Source organism: Hemicordylus capensis, chromosome 9, assembly GCF_027244095.1.
Source record: "Hemicordylus capensis ecotype Gifberg chromosome 9, rHemCap1.1.pri, whole genome shotgun sequence".
In the NCBI taxonomy this organism is placed as follows: domain Eukaryota; kingdom Metazoa; phylum Chordata; class Lepidosauria; order Squamata; family Cordylidae; genus Hemicordylus; species Hemicordylus capensis.
This window is the reverse complement of record NC_069665.1, coordinates 2502766-2521937: the sequence shown is the minus strand read 5'-3', so window position 1 is coordinate 2521937 and position 19172 is coordinate 2502766. Positions and strand designations below refer to the sequence as shown.

At 45.5% G+C, this 19172-nt stretch overlaps 1 protein-coding gene across 2 annotated transcripts in view; it reads left to right on the top strand.

Annotated features, from left to right (window-relative positions):
- The window catches only part of CHST8 (carbohydrate sulfotransferase 8), a 337093-nt gene that overhangs the window by 67814 nt on the left and 250107 nt on the right, over window positions 1–19172 (top strand). For both annotated transcript variants that reach the window (XM_053270560.1, XM_053270561.1), the window contains exon 2: window positions 4765–4995. In XM_053270560.1, coding sequence (XP_053126535.1) covers window positions 4884–4995 — 112 coding nt within the window. In that variant the 5' untranslated portion in view covers window positions 4765–4883. The remainder of the gene's footprint in view (window positions 1–4764; window positions 4996–19172) is intronic.

The following is a 19172-nucleotide window of genomic DNA, read 5'->3' as shown; positions in this document are numbered from 1 at the left end:
GCTTCCAGGTCCAATTCAAAGTGCTGGTTCTCACCTACAAAACCCTTATGGGCTTAGCACCTGCATATCTCTGGGATTCTCCCCTCTTGGCCAGTTGTATCCCATCCTGTGAGGTCTTCACAGCTGACCTTCCTTAGTGTCCCAGGCCCTGGCATAGTGTGTAGTGCCTGGGCCCGTAGGAGCCCATCTTCTCTGTGGCTGCCCCTCTTCTTTGGAACACCCTGTCCCCCCAGATTCGTTCAGCTCCCTCCTTAGTGGCCTTTTGGCCAGGCTTTTGCCCTTTGACTTAAAAAAAATATATATTGTTATTGTTCACCACCTTGAGTCTTTGGAGGAGGCGGTATACAAGAAATGTTTAATAAATAAATAAGTCTAAGTTGGCAGCTCAGGTTATGTGTAGCTCTAACCCTTTTCTCTCTCCAGGGTTCCTCAGGAACTTCTAAAAACGGAAATTCTCAGTTGTGAGCCTGCAGTTCTTGTTAGACTACAGCTCCCATCATTGTCAGCCACAGTGGCTGGGGATGATGGGAACTGTAGTCCAACACATCTGGGGACTCAAGGCTGATGGGAATCCCTGCTTTAAGAGTTGTGCAAAGTAGGGAACGTTGGCAGGTGCAGGAGCCTTGTAGGGATGAGGAAAAGAGCTGCATCTGCTGACGTTCTGTCTTCTAGAACATTTGTGTTGTTCCCAAACACCTAGGAGACGGTCTATGACTACAAACATTTATATGCCACTCCCCCGCACCACAAATGTTCTCAAAGCAGTTTACTCAGGAAAATGAATCATACATACATACATACATACAAAACGTAAGATAGACCCTAGCAACAGCCACTGGAGGGATGCTGTGCTGGGGATGGATAGGGACAGTTGATACCCCACATTAAGTACAAGGGAATCACCACTTTTAAAATGTGATTTATATTTTATTTGTTTTATTTTTTATCCAGCCCTATCTTGGAGATGCTGCCAGGGAGGGAACTTGAAACCTTCTGCTTGAAAGCATGCAGATGCACTTCCCAGAGTGGCCCCATCCCCTAAGGGGAACATCTTAGTGCTCATATGTAGTCTCCCATTCAAATGCAAACCAGGGCGGGCCCTGCTTAGCAAAGGGGACAATTCATGCTTGCTGCCACAAGGCCAGCACTCCTTCATAGCAACAAGGTGTTCTCCCTAAGCATGCACGCCTCATATGTTTTTCCAGGGAATTTTTTGTGCAATAGCACAGTTCCAAAAAAACTCCATGATTTCTCACAGCTACACAGTAGTCTTGCACTAGCATAGGTTTGTCGTGTAAGTGCTTTGGATCATGTCAGCCAGGGAGTGAAGGAGGAAGAGGAAGCCGCCTTATCCCGAGTCAAACCCTTGGTCCATCTAACTCAATATTGTCTACCCAGACTGGCAGCAGCTTCTCCAAGCTTGCAGGCAGGAATCTCTCTCAGCCCTATCTTGGAGAAGCCAGGAGGGGACTTGTAACCTTCTGCTCTTCCCAGAGCAGCTCCATCCCCTAAGGGGAATACCTTACATGTCGCCTAGGGTGGACCCTGCTTAGCAAGGGGCCACTCTGGCAAAGTTGTGTCTAGAAGGGAGGCCAGAACTCTTCAGAAACTCCTTGTAACTGTTGGCCTTGTAGCTGAATGCTGGGACCAGACCGATCTTCTCCTGGCTGCAAGGGAGATTTTCAGCCTCCCTGCAGCTCGGTGTCTGTGGCCAGATTGCCCTTCCCGGAGAGCAACAAGGAGTTTCACTCTCTGCACCTTTTCCCTCCTAATGAGCGAATTAAGGCCCAGTCGTCCTCCTTTGCTGTTTACATGGTTACAAGGGAATGCCTGGAAGATTTTCATCTGAACAACCAAAAAATGCTTATGATAGTTTTTGGATCTAGAAGTAGCATAAAGTATTCATCGAGGTCCTTCAAGGTTTGCTCATTAACTTGCTAATGGATGTAGCATGTTGTTATGAAGATTAGTAACTCACGAGACCTGCAGTCATTTGTACCCTGAAAGCAATGCAGGGCGGAGGGAGAGTCTTTTTGGCTATGAAAGGCTGCGTACTGAGCGCTGTCATTTGTGGCCTCTAATAACACATGAAAGCAGAAATCTGCAGTATCTGTTGTGATCTGCGACTGGAATGGGGAAAGTGGTGTTTGCAGATAGGTATAACTTTTGAAATGCCTTCCCAAGTGGTGTTCAATATGCTTTCCTTAATAGACCCGGGAATGATTTCACTACCCTGCCTTTCTAGTTTCTACACACACCTGTGATAGCCACTGCCACATATTTAGGGTGTTTGGGGGGGGAAACTCTTGGTAAATCTTCTGTGCTGGTTCCCTGGAGGACTACCTTATCCATCGCAGGTAACCAGATAGCTGGCAATTTACAAGGCAGCTCTAGCTGTTGTTGCAAATGTTCCTGAGAACATGTTATTTAAGGGCTGAGTTCTTGCTTGCAGTTCACAAGGATTGTGTGAGCTAGCCTTGCTCCAGTTTGGGGTTTGCTTAAGTGCTTCAGCAGGGGATTGCCTATTTGATGTGGGGTTTTGGGTGGTTCCTGCTTCACCTCAGCCCAACTTCTGGGGCAGAAGTTTTGTCACCCTCGCACCACTCCCCCAATCCATGTAGATACTCACTGGACTGGGCTGGAGACAGGGTGGAAATAGTTATCTTGTTCCCAGCAGTGAGGAAGTAGCTGCTGCTGTTGTTGTTGTTGTTGTTGTTATTAACATTTTATATGCAGCTCTTCCTCCAAGGAGCCTAGAGCGGTGTACTACATAGTTAGGTTTCTCCACGTAGGTTAGGCTGAGAGAGAAGTGACTGGAATTCTAAATTCCAAGTTAATTAATTAACCATTTAAGTTAATTGGAATTTTAAATTCCAAGTTAAATTAAGTTTTAAATTTGAAACAACTTCTGGCAGGGTTTCCCTTGCAGTTCAGGGACTGGTGCAGGTGTTCCTGGAAATAGTAGTCTTTCTTGGGGCTGGGGCCACCCACAGACTGCAATTCCCAAGACTGCAGGGGACAGCCTGAGGGAAGTTGCTTTAGATTGCAAACTGCTGCTGCTGCTGTTGTTGCTTTCCCCTCTTCTGCCCAGTCAGATAAATACCTTCAAGTATCCCAGGAGTGGAAGGGGTGGGCTGAAGCGGATGACAGTTCCATTCAGACTAAATTGGGCTGAATGGGGCCAAATCCAAATAAGCCTTCAAAACTTCCCACAGTCAGAATGGTTAAACTTAGCAGCATCTGGATTCTCCCCCTAGAGCATGACCTCTCCACATTCATGAGGGTGTTGCACACATGCAAATAGGCTTCTGGACGTGTATGGATGGGGAGGCAAAAGCATTCTTTTGATGAGTGCAGGCAGAAGGTCCTGGGCATCCCATCAGGGCTGGCAGGGCTGGGAAATCACCTCTGCTTAAGATGTTGGAGAGTCACTTCAGCTGAACCTCTTACTGAAGTTGCTAGAACCTAATCTGAAAGTGACCACTCTACTAACACTGGAACATCAGGCACTTTGATTTGCTGACAGGAGAAGCAGGCTGCAGATTTTTCTTTAATATAACAAAGAAAAATGAACCATTTGGGCAATGTCAATTGTGGCTTTGGAAACAGACTGTCATAATTCCAAGGATTTTTTCTTTAGATTTTTTTTTTAAGGGTTTCCAGTTTAAATATATCCTGGAGGCATTTCAGGGTACCTTGCTAGCAAATTTAAAAAGAAAGGGAGGGGGGCTTATTGGTTATTCCCACCAAATTGTAGACAATTTTCCAGCATGTCTACATTCTGAAATGCCTATTTCCCTTTTGTGCTATGATAAACGAAAATCCAACACCCAGACAATTCAAGACGTTACAACCTCTTTAATTTCTAGTTGACACTGCATACGGGCAATGAAACGGTCTCCTGGTAATATCTGTCCTGGAGTGAACTATGCCCCAAATGAATGGCACACCATTGTTTAATGTGAGCAAACGAGAATACTAAACGTCAGCCTTTATTTAATGATGACTATGATATTGGGCGCAAATGGGCTATAAATCCTCGCAGGGGCTGTGCCTGCCTTCTTAGTCTCCTTTTAAATAGGCACTGGAAAAATCCGAAAGGTCACTGACGACCTGCATGGCTGGGGTTAGCAGAGAGGAGGGTTGGGGTGGGGTTTCTGGGGGCTCTTGGCGGGCCCCCACTGCTCCTTGCTCCGTCTTCCCCGATGGTATACAGACATGGGGTGTGATCTCCCATACACACTAGCTATGTCAGGGTTCTCAGGCTTGGGTCCCCAGAGGTTGTTGGGCTAGAATCCCCATCATTCCCAGCCACAATAGCCTTTGGAAGTGCTGGGAAGCAGAGCCGGGCAGCATTAGTGGAGGCAAGGTGCCACCGTTGTGCCGTGGCTGAGCGGGGGCTTGTGCCAAAGGGGCTGGGTGCCAGGGTGGGTGAACACAGGCCCGTGCTGCACTAGCTACGCCAGTGTGCATTTCCCTGCCACATTCATGGCTGCTGTGGAACAGGCGGGTTGCATGGGGAGCAACAGCAGGTGAGGGGCCATGCCTTCTTCATCTCCTCATCCTCTTCCTCGGAGGCTTCCTAGAGGCATCTGGTGAGCCACTGTGGGAAACACGATGCTGGACTAAATAGGCCTTGGGTCAGATCCAGCAGGCCTCTTCTGATGTCCTTACAAGGTGAGATGAGGACACTGCAATGGAACGTAGGTTTTGTGAGTGGCGGTCCAGGGTGTTACCAGGTTTGTGTCTCTCTCCCCGCTCCAGGTGGCATGGGACTAGAGAGCCGGCTAAGAAGCTGAGACGATGACCACACACCCTTCTTTGGAGGCAGAATATCTTTCTTTCTTTCTGTGGGCCCAACCTGGATTGATTTGAGGACTTCAATGATGAAGCTGACCTGCATGTTCTCCTTCATCCTGCTGTTCGGGGCAGCGGGCCTTCTCGTCTTCATCCACCTGCAGGATCCAGAAGAAATTGTCCATCAGCAAACACCAGGTTTGTTTTTCAGATTCTCAACTGTCGTGCTGTTATTTCCCTTGCAGTATTTCTTGTGGTGTAATCATGCAGAGTGGCAAGAAACACCCTTAAATGTGATTTGGGGCTGAGAGGCCTGCCTGCCCCAGGGATTATGCTCCGTGTATTTTTCCCAGTTGCTCAAGCACTCCACCCACACCCCCGACCCTGCACTTTTTGTAACCGAAAGAGAAGGAAACAGGAAGAATTATTCTTTTCTGTGTTTGTTTTGTTCTGCTATAGAACGGTTGTATGCCTACATGTATTGTTGAAGCAGGATTCAATATGAGTCAGTAAATGCTCTTGACTAATCAAGTCGTCTTCTGATGTACTGGTACAAGGTTATAAAGATTGAAAGGAAGTAGTATTCATCTTCATTTTCTCTTCCTCATCTGTTTTTGGGAAACAACCTAGTTCCTGTTGAACCCCATATGCCCAACAACACAGAAATGTTTTTTGTGCTGCACGTTTTTGGGCACTGCACAAAATGTGTCTAGTTGTTACAAATTCTGTTGAGGTCCTTGGAAAGTCATGTTGGGTTCACATGGGGAGGACCATTTCCTGGGTTGTGAACTTTGATGGAAGCTACAAAGGTGAAGAACTGAGCTGTACATTCCCCCAACCTGTTGTGGTGCATCTTTGTTTTCCCCTGCCCTGTCTGTCTGTGTGGTAAATTTGGAGGTTCTGAGAACCATTGAATCACTGGATTTTAGAGCTTGAAGTGACCTTGGAGACCCTTGCTCAGTGCAGGAAATTGGCGATTTGTCCAGCACCCAAAGCTGAACATGCATGGTGGCCACTTGTTTGTGGAGACGGGTGGGGTTTGCAAAATGGAGCCAGGACGCAGAACCAACATGGAGCCAGGAACTCCAGAATTCAAGTTGGTTTTAATGATGCTCAAGAAAACAGTTCCCCGCGTTTCTGCTTCATATTGTGGCAAACACGATGAGTGCGGAACCCAAACTATTTGTGACGTTTTACTGCCATCCTTCATGAAGAAGGCTTCTGTTCTTTATTACCTTTTCAGCAGCCCACCTCCTGTTTGCTGGGCCTGGATTGGGGAGACAGCAGGGGCCGGGGGGCTCATGAAGATAAAGCTGTCTGTGCTTTTTTGCTCAGTTGCCCCTTCCCTTCCCTAAGCTTGGGGACCAGTCCAAGAATTGCACAGCTCCCCAGAGCCTTTTAAAACAGACCTTTGGGGCTTTCTGTACATCTCTTTGTGAGCAGAACTTTGTGTCTTAGGCTTGGATGGAAACTGGTGAAATCAATTTGCATAGCTCCTTGATGACAAATCCACTCCCCCATTGAAAATGCGGATTTCAGTATGAAAATGGAAATGCATGAAAATTCAACTTAGTCCTGAGAACCACCTAGAGGGAAGGATGTGGCCCGGAGACACTTCCCCCTGTGAGATCCATGTTCTTGCTGAGAGAAGCTGGATCTGCCATCTGTGCTCCCCAAATCCATGGTTTTTCTCTCTCTCTCGGGATATTGCCATAGGAAATGTCATGTGTGAAACAACCCCAATTGCTGGCTGGTAGATTCTTTGCAATCAGCCAGGTTTATGCCACCCCTAAATTCCACCTGAACAGCTTCCAAAGAGCCAGGTGCGCTCACATTTCCTGCCCACCCCACTCCTCCCAAAGCAGAGTCGAATTCTGCTTGGAGGAGAGTCATTGCTCATTGTTAATATGTCCAGTCCAGTTCAATTTGGGATGGTGTAACTTATAAAACATGGTTAATAAAAGCTAGTTTGGTTCTTGTCTGCTCTAGAAATTGTGCTTTATTGTTTTCAGCTCAAGCAACCATGATACGAAACCCTTGATGTACTACTTAAGCCAGAATAAAGCGGGAGTCATAAAACTTTAAGTAATGCTTACATTACTTTCCGTCAGCAAAGTACTCCTGACACTAGCTGTTTGTGTTGATTTGTTACCATTCATTTATTCTTTCCCCGTGCTTCTCCCTGCAACCTAATTGTAATCCTGTACTGAGAAAGCAATATCAAAGTAATTTTCCACAACATTAGTTACAATTTTCTTCTGATCTTTCAAGTGAAACAATCCCATCCTGTTGGCTTCTCTGAGCATATAAACTTTGATTACATTTATCTGTTGGAAACGAATGTTTACAATATATATATGTCCAGAATGGTGGGTGCTGTGGAGTCTCCTTTTCCCTTCCCTGCTGGTTGACAAACGCTCTGTCTGATACTTAGACACAGTACAAGGCCTTTTGTTCTGAGCAGACAGAGTTTATGACAGACAGCTCTTTCTGCAAAGAACAAAACAGATTTTGTGAGCAACTGCATTAAATATCAAACATATTTTCCCGGCTGTGGCAGGCATGGCAACTTCAACCACAGTAGACACTTGTACGGGCATTTTTGCTAATGAATATTGGAATGGGAATGGAAGGGCTGCACCAAATGTTCTGTAATTTTGCTGTTGCTTCAAAAGGAGGACATTGGAGGCAGCCAAACAGGTTGCCAAAAATAAAAATCCTCGCCCCCTGTTGTTCTGTCCCTGTTTGTTTCACTGGCTGCTGGATCTTCTCCATATTCATAGTCCTTAAGCTGTTTTGCCCACATGGTTGAATATGATTGGCTGTGGCAACTCATGAGAACAGGGTCTCCAGATGTTGTTGAACTTCACTTCCCATAATCCCCAGACAAAATGGCCGTTGTGGCTGGGAATTATGGGAGTTGACGTCCAACAACCCCAGTATGAGAACCCTTGTGCTGGATGTCATTCCATCCAATAGCGTGCCGTAGCTCTTTCTGCTCAATGATAGTGTGGGCAAATGAGGTTCAAGGGTTGGGAGAGCAAAGAGGAAGAACAAGACGGTCACTGAGCAGAACAGCATCCCAAAATGCAAATGTGTTTGTGCGGTGTACCAAAACATCAATGGCAATGGGAGATGCTTTTCAGCATGACATGAAGTCAGTTGTTTCAGCTCAACTCTAGGAATTTTGTGCTGAGAGAGATAAAAATCAGATAGTCTTGGTGGCTTATCATATTTATTTATATGGTGACAGGAGAGGAAGGTCATATCATTGTATTAGCCTTTTGCAGATTCTCCAGTCTGGGCTTCTCCTGGGAGCTCCATAGTGTCCGGTTTCAGGCTCAAGCTTGTAGAGCTTCTGATGAAAGGGTCTGGCAAAAGTATCGGCAGGAATCCGGGCAGAGGAACAGGACCTTGGGCAGATCACTGGGCAGCAACAAGGCATCCAAAATAGATGTTGTTGTTGAGAAGTTTGTCCCAGTGGGGAACCTGCAGAGAGTGTGGGAGGTGGGGTCAGAGAGGAAAAGTGGCCAGTTAGGATGTTGCTCCAGAATGACGCCTGCCACTGGATTCACGTCTCCTGTTCCATCCCCTCTGCAGAAACTGTTGAAGCCTAAAGAGCCCAGCCCCAGTTTCTCAAGCAGAGTTTCCTGCATTTCTGAGAAGAAATCCATAGAGTCAGAGGAGGTGCTGGTGGGCAGGGTCAGCATCTCCTCAGATGATGGTAGTGCAGACTCTTGGCACTCTCTCCCTGGGGTGGTAGCTTCTGAGAAACACTTGTTCCTGTACCCAGTCTTCCCCATCCTCTGTGTCCCCAGACCCCTCCTCTGCTAATAGGGGGTCCCTCTAACTCCTGTCATATGACACCCAGTCTGATGCATAAACCCTCTCAGGGGGTATTCTTACTTAAGCGGATTTCGTCTGGTTTTGCAATGGTGTCTCTTCCTTAACATTCATTTTTCCTTTCTTTCTTGTCCTCATATGGCATGCTTCATCAACTTGGTTCTGTGTATTGTTTGCAGGAGGGATGTTCAGAATGTTCCAAGCTTGGAATGTTCTGACTCAAAACAGGTCAGAACTGAAATGAAGGGCCTGTTTTGAGCTTGGAACAGAATGACTCTGTTCCGAGTCAGAATGTTCCGAGCATGCCAAGTGCCATTTTGGTGGGCTGTTTGTCTGAGGCAAGGCACCAAATGCTCCACCCTCCTCCCCTCTTTCATTCTTTTTCTTCAATGTGGGGTCAGCTAAGCATCTTGTTGACAATAGTCTGCTGCCCCAATGGAAGGGCTGCTTCTGCGTGTATCCACAGAGCTGTTGGTCATGCTGGGGCCCATTGCATTAAGGTTAGTGTGCCTGGTAGTAATTTTTGTACCATAAAGCACAGAAGTCAAATGCTAATTGGGACAGTCTGCAGGACTGCAGACTGCCTGTGGTTCTTCCACCAGTATTTTCGAGAACAACTCATGTGAACATTTGCTGGTGTGGAAATCCCTTTAGGATTAGTCCGGCTGTACAAATTGTGATGCTGATAGCCTTAGATCCTTGCTTTCTTGTTTAAATGTTTTGTAGAATGGATTATGTATGCATATTGAACTTAAGAGTATCATCCTTGTGTATAGAAGTGTGTTGCTCTGTCTCATTAAATAATTGCCGTAAGGATATGTGGGACACTATACAAGGTAGTTTTCACATAGGCAGCATGTGTTATGAGTCCCATGACTGCGACTTACAAGACAGGTACACAGTGTCATCCTTTGCCCAACAGGAGATGACCTTACAAAGATTTTGCATTTGCAGCAAAATACGTGCTATTTGCCTGCATTGTTCTCACGTTGGTGGCACAAAAATCAGCTCGCAGGCTGGACTGTCCGTTGTTGTTGCACTTGGTAGTGACATCTCTTGGAATAATGAATGGCTCCCTAAATATGGGGGATTTTTAATGAGTCAATCAACACCTTTCCTTTGCTGGCCGGGATGGAGCGTTTAAGCTCATGGATGACATGATTGTAGCTCTGCAGCTCATGTTAATGGGGAGAAGAAGTCATGATTCTGTGCTCAAGGGAAGAGAGCCGTTGATGCAAACACAAAGGGGCCAGCCATAAACTGTCCCACCTGGTAAGGACTGCTTAGCCCCTTCTCTCCCCCTTAGTTACACTGTGCCCCATTTTAACCAATCTATTATGTATTTTGAAGAGTGAGTTTGTGCAAAATAAGGTCATACTGCCCAGTACAAAAGCCACCGCAGTTGGGGATTCTGCGAGTTGTAATCAACAACATCTGGGAATCCCTGTTAGAGGTAACGCTGGTGGTCACCAATCCAAATGCAACCTGGGGTGGACCCATTTGGGGAGCACTACAGAAGTCTTTCCTCCTCAGCCTCTCTCTTTCTCTGCTGTTTGGACATAGCTTTCGTTTCCTGCCTCTCCTGCCTTGCCCAGAAGGAGATCTACCCCACCTTGGGCTCAAGGAAAAAGAGTGGCTTCATTGCCACCTCCACAGCAGGGTAGTGTCTCTCTCTCCTCGCAGCTGTGTGTCCCTTCCTCCATCAGAAGCTCTGCTCCTGCCTAGTGGGGCTTTGGCAAGGCTGGGGTGCCACCACCTCTGTCTCCATATTTAGCTTTGTCAGAACTGGCAGATTGCAGGGAGAACTTCTATTCTGGGTGCCAGTACCTGCTGCAGGCAGATTAAAAGGGTGGTTTCCTTTTGTGATCCACCTGATAGTAAAGTGTATCTACTGAAACAATTCACCGCTTGCAGGCCAACATGCAGTTTTGCTGCTCAGTGCCCAGGCAATAAAACTGGTGCATGGAAAACGAATAGGGGACAGGATAAGGACCAGGGGACAAAAGAGTGGCATTTCTTTGTAGAAAATGCACATTTAGTGAAGCAGGTATTGGGGAATGAATGAACACATGGTCTCTTACATATGTGGAAGTCAGCACTGTATAGAGAACAAAACCTTTATGTTCGGTCCCACCTGTGCAGCCTTCTACTTGCTTTGTGGACTGTTTTCCCTCCTCCTTCACAGGTTGCCAGTTTGTTTCTGGGCTCAATTCAATATATTGTTTTGACTTTTAAGGTCCTCCGTAGCCTGGAACTAGAGTTTTATGTCCCGGGCATGGATGTGCATTCATTTTGGGGACCATTGAATATGAAAAGGGTCTATTCATATACGGTTCCATCTGTTGTGAAAGAAAGACCCCAAAGAATGAGTGGAACAAATGGCAAGAAATGGGAAGTGTGTGTGTGTGTGTGAGAGAGAGAGAGAGAGAGAGAAATAGTGTCTCTCTAACTTGTGGATCCAGCTCTGTCACATAGCTGCCTCCACATGGTGACCATCTTAATCCCCATCTAACCTGACATGTAGCATCATTGTGAGGCACTGTTGACTTAAAAAAATAGCTGTCACCATTGGCTGCCCATGGATGTACATCAAGTTAGTGGTCATTAGAGAGAGGAACATTTTGGTGACTGGATCTAGAAATTGGAGGTCTGCCTGATCCCAACACTGCTTGCTTCCAAGTGGATAGCAAAAGACTGTTTGCTTTTAGTGTCATAACTTGCCCCATTAATTTCAATGAGGCTACTCATGAGTAACTTAATCTGGATGTCAGCCAGTGACCCCTTTCTGGCATTCTGCTTCTCTTGAGGATGTTACTGTGCTGTTGCTTTTAAAAAAAAAAAATTATTGTAATTTGTTTCAAACGTTTTCTGTGCTTGCCTGATTGCTGTTCTAGTGCTTGTAAACTTCCTTCATTGTATTTTTATATAAAAGCTGAGGTAAATATCTTAGAGGTAAATAAGTCTCTTGTGAGAGAACAAGCACTGCTATAAAGGCTACTTAAGATAGTACTGTGTAAATTCACTTAAGAACATAAGAGCAGTCCTGGTGGATCAGGCCCAAAGCCCATCCAGTCCAGCATCTCATTTCACACAGTTGCCCACCAGATGCCACTTGAAGCCTACAGGCAGGAGTTGAGGGCATGCCCTCCCTCCTGCTGTTGCTCCCCTGCAACTGGTATTCAGAGGCATCTTGCCTCTGAGGCTGGAGGTGGCCCATAGCCACCAGACTAGTAGCCATTGATGGACCTGTCCTCCATGAATTTTGCTAAGCCCCTCTTATAGTCATCCAGGCTGGTGGCCGTCACCACATCCTGTGGTAGAAAATTCCATAGATTAATTATGCATGGTGTGAAAAAGTGTTTCCTTTTGTCAGTCCTAAATTTCCTGGCAAGCCCTTGCACAAACATTTATAGAAGAACCCTTGTGGCTATTTTCGTTCCGCTCAGTTATTTGGATCCACAACATCCTGGTTGGTTGTTCCTTTCTAATAATATGCTGACACGGTTTTGTAATGCAACCTGTTAAAAGCGTAATTTCCTACCAGCGGCTCATTTGGTTGGCACCTTACTAGCCCACGTGATTGATTGTGCCAAGGGTGCACCTGTCACAACTTCTGTGGCTGTCACAGGTCATCTGGATGAACAGCCCACCCCCCCATAATAAAGGTATGTGCCAGGAGGGCGCTGGGATGCCCACAGAAGACCCCCAATGGGCACGCTCTTGGCACACCTTCTTTCTAATATTGTGGGCCAGTAAGGTAGGTTTCACCCAAAGCAGCCAACGGTCTTTATATCTTGTTGGTGTTTAGTGAAAACGTTGTTTTAGGTGACAAAGTTAACATCCTGGTATAGATTCTGCTCCAGGCTCTAAATATATAGGACTCTTGGTTCTTGGATGCTTGACCATTTATCATGGCTATGGCTATAACTTCTTTGTCCTGATCTAGAGGAAAATGTTCAATAGCTATAATAATCACTTGGAAAGTTGACTGACTTCTCAATGGGAAGGAGTGGCTTGGAGTGTGGGATATTTGCTACTGGATGGCTCCATTCTCTTAGCTGTTGCCTTTGGCAGCCCATCTTGCAGCAAAGGATTCCTTCCTCACAGGAAGAAACTTCCTCACAGGAAGAAACGCACAGGCAGAAACTTCAGGTGGCACATATAAAACTGGGTCATTTTATTCAGAGAGCTACATTGTAAGGAAACATGATTCATACTTTTTTGCGGGTGTGTCAGAAGCTTATGCTGTAGAGTGCATAAGCCAGGTTATATAACAAAATTAATACGAGCCCTTTCAGGAAGCTCAGAGAACAATTGTTAGCAAATGCCTGGAATTGTTCCTTGCTCAAGGGTGCTCAGCCTACATACTCCCATGTTCAGAAAACTACCTTTAAATTGGGCCACTGCTCAAAGGTTGGGGCACTTTTCCTAAAAGTCCTAATTAATCTTGCCAATTTCTCAATTCAGTTGGAAATATCTCTGTTTCTTAATCAGAATTTTTACCACTATAGTATGGTAGCTTTTCCAAGGACAGCTCAAACAGCCTCTCTTGAACAGACAGTAAAGCCTTGTCCACTTGATGCAAACTACAACTCAGCGCAAACTTTGGTCATAGTGGGCAAGAGTTTTTGCTTGACAGAAATCTCCAGCATCCTTATAAGCCACTCAGCAAGCAAGACTAACCACCTCTGGCTTCAGGTCAGACTCCACTCGGGAGGTCACAGACCTTTAATATCAAGTGCAATACAGATATTTGTCAAAGGAATATAAATCCAGATCCATACTGCTGTATCTGCCAGATTATTTTTTTACCCGTTGTATTGTTTTTATGCTTGTATTTTATAGATTTTAAATTTGGTTTGTTTTTTATATTTTTTAGCTTAATATTTTTATTGTCTTTTTATTATATGTTTTAACTTTTGTAAACCGCCTTGGGGTTGTCTTTTAATGAAAGGCGGTATATAAATGCAACAATAAATAAATAAATACATACATAAATACATAAAATTATATAAATGGTGTGTGTGTGTTAGGGGTGTGCATGGAACTGGCTGGTCCAGTTTGGTTTGAGACCGGACCCGAACTGGACTGGGCCAGTTCGATACGACACCCCCTTGAACCACCCCGCCCCCGGTTCGGTCTGGTCTGGGGGAGTTTGTGAACATTTAAAAAAAAATTTTCAGGGGAGTTGTTGGATGTGGCGGGAGGGGGGCACGGAGGTTCCCCCTCCCCCCGCTGGCCTTCCTTCATGCCCATACCGGCTGTTCAGCCGGTTTTTGGACCAAGGAGGGGATGGTTCAGTTCGACCCCAAATGGTCGAACCTGTTTACACATCCTTAGTGTGTGTGTGTGTACTGTGCACGCAAACACATACACCCCCCACCCCCCAAAAAAGTTGGATCTGACCGAACTCCCTGAGCCAGTAAAATTGTCAGGATGGCCAACATGACCCGCCCAAAACTGTTAGTTGAGTCAGATTGAACCCCACATTTTACTGATGTAAATATTTGGGCCCTTTCCCTCCCCCCATTTGCCTGCCCCCCTCCTTACCTGGGACTCTGTGGTGCATTTGTAATACTGATTCCTGAAGGGGGTGTGTGCCTGCTTCTTACTCTTGCACACTCGTGATGTAAACTTTTCGGAGTTTAAAACAGGATGTGCCCTCTATTACACCACAGAAAATAAAGTACACCTCATAAGTTTAGGAAATGCTGAATTAGAGCCACATTTGACTTGGAAACCAAACAGGGAACTAAAAATATAGCTAGCTACCATTAAAAAGGAAATGCTGCAGGAACAGTATCCATTTTTCTTTCATACTGCAGGACTCAGATGCTATCAGATTTACACCCAGTTTTTAAAAATCATATTTGGATACAGAGCACACAGACATTTGTCCCCCAAAGACAAAGGGTGTGAAAAGATAAACATCACCACAGAGCCTGCTGCTTCTGGACTCAGGCAGTCATTGCAGTAGAGTTGTTAGGGTTGTTGAACTAGAACCAGGAAGACCCAAGTTCAGACCTACACTCAGCAGTAAAACTCATTGGGTGAGCTTAGGCCAGACACTGCTTTTGGCATGACCCATCTCACAGGGTTGCTGGAGGGAGAGAACTTCATATGCTTCCCTGGATGAAGGGCAGAACAGAAATGTAACTGATAACCACTAGGGCCTCTTTGAATTTCTGTTTCTCTTGGGAGGAACTCTGAAATTCTCTTTTTGAATTTCACTTTGGAGAAATTGTGATTCCAAGCCTAACATCAACAAAGTCAGAAAACCATGCTCCGTTGTCCTGTGTCCCAGCTGGGATCATGAACATATTTGTGACCTGTGCATGAACTAAACATGGGGAAATGGTGGTTTGGTCCAAAGAAGTGGCTAAATTCCTTAAGTTTTTCAGCAGAAAAACTTGCAGTGGTGGACATATATTGGTCAGTGTCTGTGACACCCATTCCCCAACAACCCCTAGAGTAGTTTTACACCTTTTATTTATTTATTCAGCACGTTTATATGCCACCCAAAGCACAAGTCTCTGGGCGGTTTACAACAAAACAACAAATAAAAAGGTTTATTTGCAACCTTTGTTGCAAAACATTGCAACTAGTCTATCCCTGGTCCCCAAACGCAGGTTCACACATTCAATATCGTCAGACACTTCAGCAGGGATCCTGGTCAGGGAGAGGTTATTCTTATAGACCACAGCCACTCCACCTCCCCGCCCATGTCCCCGCACCTGCTCCTGTCCTCAACAGAGTACCCTGGAGGGAGAAGCTGGAACCAGACCGGGCTACCTTTAAAGAAAAGGTCACATATTTTGTATTGAGAAGGTATAATGAACGTATATCTGTGTAAATTCATATGCACCACTTAAATTATATTTGTCAAGGCGGACAGCCTGCCATATGCACAAGTAATGCGGCAAGACTGAAGAACCTGCGGGGACCACACTTGGGATGCGACGTCAGCCTTCATCCGGCATCTATTCAAGCAGCCTAAAGTTGCATCACAGTTTTGTCTGGTATGAGAGTGGGAAAGAGAAAGGAGAGAGGGTGGGAAGATTCTATAAGAGAGGGAAGACCAGAGTTCAGCTTCCTCACAGCTTATCACAGCAGCAAAAGCATCCATATCCGCATCATTGTTGCCCTGTAATTCATCGCAATTACTTATTCCAAACACACAGACACATCATGCAAGGTACAAATTACAGAGCTGTGTACACAACACTGAGATAACTGCTCATCTCCATAATACTCCACCATGCACAGCTTGTTATCTTTACAAGGAACTCTGAAGAAAAAAAAAAACCTTGACAAAGCAGTTGAGGATAAATGGGATGCTCTGTGCCGTCTGGATGAAACTTGTACCTTCCCTTTGCTATGAAAAAGAAAAGGGTAACTCCACAAACCTGGGCAAATATTGTCAATTTGAGCCGTGCCCAGAATATTCGAAAGCACAAAATAAGAGAGAAATTACTTTCTGTTGGACCAATCTTAGGTTTGGGGAATGGAAAATAAGCTTGTGAGCCTCATGTGCTGCTTCTTCAGAGGCAAATGGAAACTGAGGGTGTGGTGAATAAAAAGTGGCCCATAAGTAAGCAGGAATATTCATCAAGGATACTCACCATGCAAATATTTCAGTTACTGAGGAGTGAGCTCCCTCCCCTGGTTTACACAAGATTGGCTCAGAAATAAGCCAAGTTATTCTGCGCGCACATGCACACACACACACACACACACCCCGGGAACTAGCTCTGCTTATTTCTGAACCTTCTTGCCTCTGCTTCCCTATGCTTTATAAACCTCTAAGGTTCACCCACTCTGTCTCCTTCTCCCCACACTGATCCCACTACCGTTACTGAACTGCCAGTAGGAACATAGGAAGCTGCCATATACCAAGTCAGACCCTTGGTCCATCTAGCTCAGTATTATCTACACAGACTGGCAGCAGTTCTCCAAGGTTTCAGGCAGGCAGGAGTCTCTCCCAGCCCTACCTGCCAGGTAGTGAATCTGGGACCTTCTGCATGCAAAGCAGATGCTCTAGGGAATGTACCAAAAGGAATGACAGGAATGCCCACCGAAAAGCCCTCATTCCTTCCAAAGGGCCATTGGAATGCATGGCATTTTTTGCATGCGGAAATTCCATGGCCATTTGGAAGGCGGAACCTAGGAAGTTGCCTTCTACTGAGTCAGACCCATGGCCTACCTAACTCAGTATTGTCTATGCTGACTGGCAGCGACTTTCCAGAATGTTAAGGAGTTTCTCCCAGTCCTACCTGGGACCTTGCAGATGCTCTGACACTGAGCTAGAACACCATCCCCAGTGCAGGTTCCAAGCTGGGTTGGAAGGAATTGGAAAGGGGATTGCAGGGATTGGTGGGGGTGGGTGGGAAGGGGAAGTAAGGAGGAAATTCTTTTCTGAGTCAAATCTAAGCCCAAGTCAGAGAAGAATTCAGGGGTCATAATGCTTACCTCGCAGTTGAGGTGAACATTATGAGTCTCAGATTTCCAAGCCCAGAAACATGGTTCTTAGGAGCAACACTGTTTCAATGAGTTTGGATAGACACCAACAAGCATTTAGTCCAATGTTTCTACATTTTGACAATCCTGGTCACATTGATGAGATTTCCACAAACTCCTTGGTGTGTTTTTTTAAAATATAATTAAAGAAACATCTTTTTAGAAATGCTTTTAAATGTTTTATCCGATGCTTATATCTGGTAGGTTTTTTTTACTTCTTAGCTTTTTATTTATATCTTTTAATTTGAAACCTTTAAAATCTGTAACTTTTCAATGTGGTTTTTGTGTAGTGTTTTAACTTTTAAAACTTTTATTAATTTTTAATTGTTTAATATTGTCTTGGTTTTATTAATGTTTTGAGTCGCGCAGAGCAGTAGTGTACTGGAGGGTTGAGGTGTAAATAATTTAAATTAAATTTAAGCCCACTGTGCAGTGTAGAAGATTCTGGGTTAAGTTCTAAGCTGGGTGTGCATTTAATGCATATGGTGTTGGCCAGACTCACTGGGTCTTACTGTTGCCTTGTGTGAACAGATAGTGTACCCTTGCAATACATCCCCACCAGTGTTCTCTCTCTATTTTTTTTTTTTCCATTTCTGTGTGGAAAGAGTTTTGTTCTGCACGGCAGTATCAAGGCAGTGCGTGTGCATGTGCATTCAGAGTGGGACCTCCCTGATTAAACCTGTGCGAATGGACATAAAAAACCATGAGAGCGTTTGCACATGTGCATGCCTTCGAGGGAACACTGATGCCCGCACTCTCTCTTCCATCTTTCTGTTGGGAAAGTTGCTTTCCAGGGAAGTTGATCCATCATCGTGGGCTCATCTTCCCACTAAGGAGTTTCTTTCAGTGGTGGCACCCCACTGAACAGTTGGCAGCCAGTCCCATATGAACCTGCCATATCTACTTGGAGGCGGCCTTGAGAGGTGAGGCCTTGTTGATGGCAAAGTAGCCATGTCGAGAAACACACACCCCACTCGCCGGAGAACCATCAGGCCCCTCCCCACATGCTTTGAAGCAGACAGTGAAGACATACCCTGTTCCACATTTTTGAGTGACGATCTAATATCTTAATTTAGTGAGATATGATATGGATTTTCCTGCTGCTTTTTGGTTGTTTTTATTACTCCTGTCTTAGGGAATATTTATGACAGCTATTCTAACAAAACCTTTTCTGTGTCTAAAGCTCTTCAGTTTTCTATGGTTGTAGGTTTTACTATTGTTACCCAGCTCTGGTCATTCTTGACAAATACAGGGTATACATCTTGGTAATGAATGTAGACATAGTTAGATGCATAGACAGATTCATGCATGCATGCATGCATACATACATACATACATACATACATGCATGCATGGAATTCTCTTTGCAGGGACCTGTGAGAGTCTATTTCTTTTGCCATTTTAAAAAAAGGTATGGTATCTAGGGATGTGCATGGAACCAGTTTGGAGGTCCTTTATGGGCCTCCGAACCGGTTCGAATGACCGGCGGTTCCACTGGTTTGAAGGTGGGGAGTGACTTTAAGGGTGGGGGAGGGTGCACTTCCCCCTCCCTCCACTTCCCCTCTGCTGGCGCTCTGTTTGGAAAGGGACCATCAGGGCATCAGCGTACCTCCCTGCCGCTTGCGCAGCGTGCACACACCGATGTATGCAGGTGCAACGGGTACTTCCAGTGACATCAAGACGAGAAGGCAACGGAGCGGCAGGGAGGTACAGTGCTGCCCTGATGGTCCCTTTCCAAATGGAGCGCTGGCGGGAGGGGGGAGCTGATGGCTGGGTAAGCACACCCTCCCCCGCCCTTAAAGTCAACCCTCCACCTTCGAACTTCCCCTGTCCGGTTCTGTGCACATCCCGAATGGTACCTCCATATTCTTTCAATGCTTTTTTGGAAAGATTTTGAAACTGTGACATGAGCAGCTTGCAGTGTTTGAAGTGATTGTCTTAAGATCTCTTGCAAGAATAAAATCCTCTTCTACCCAATGGTCTCATAAGTGTTTCAAGGTTATATAAAACTATGT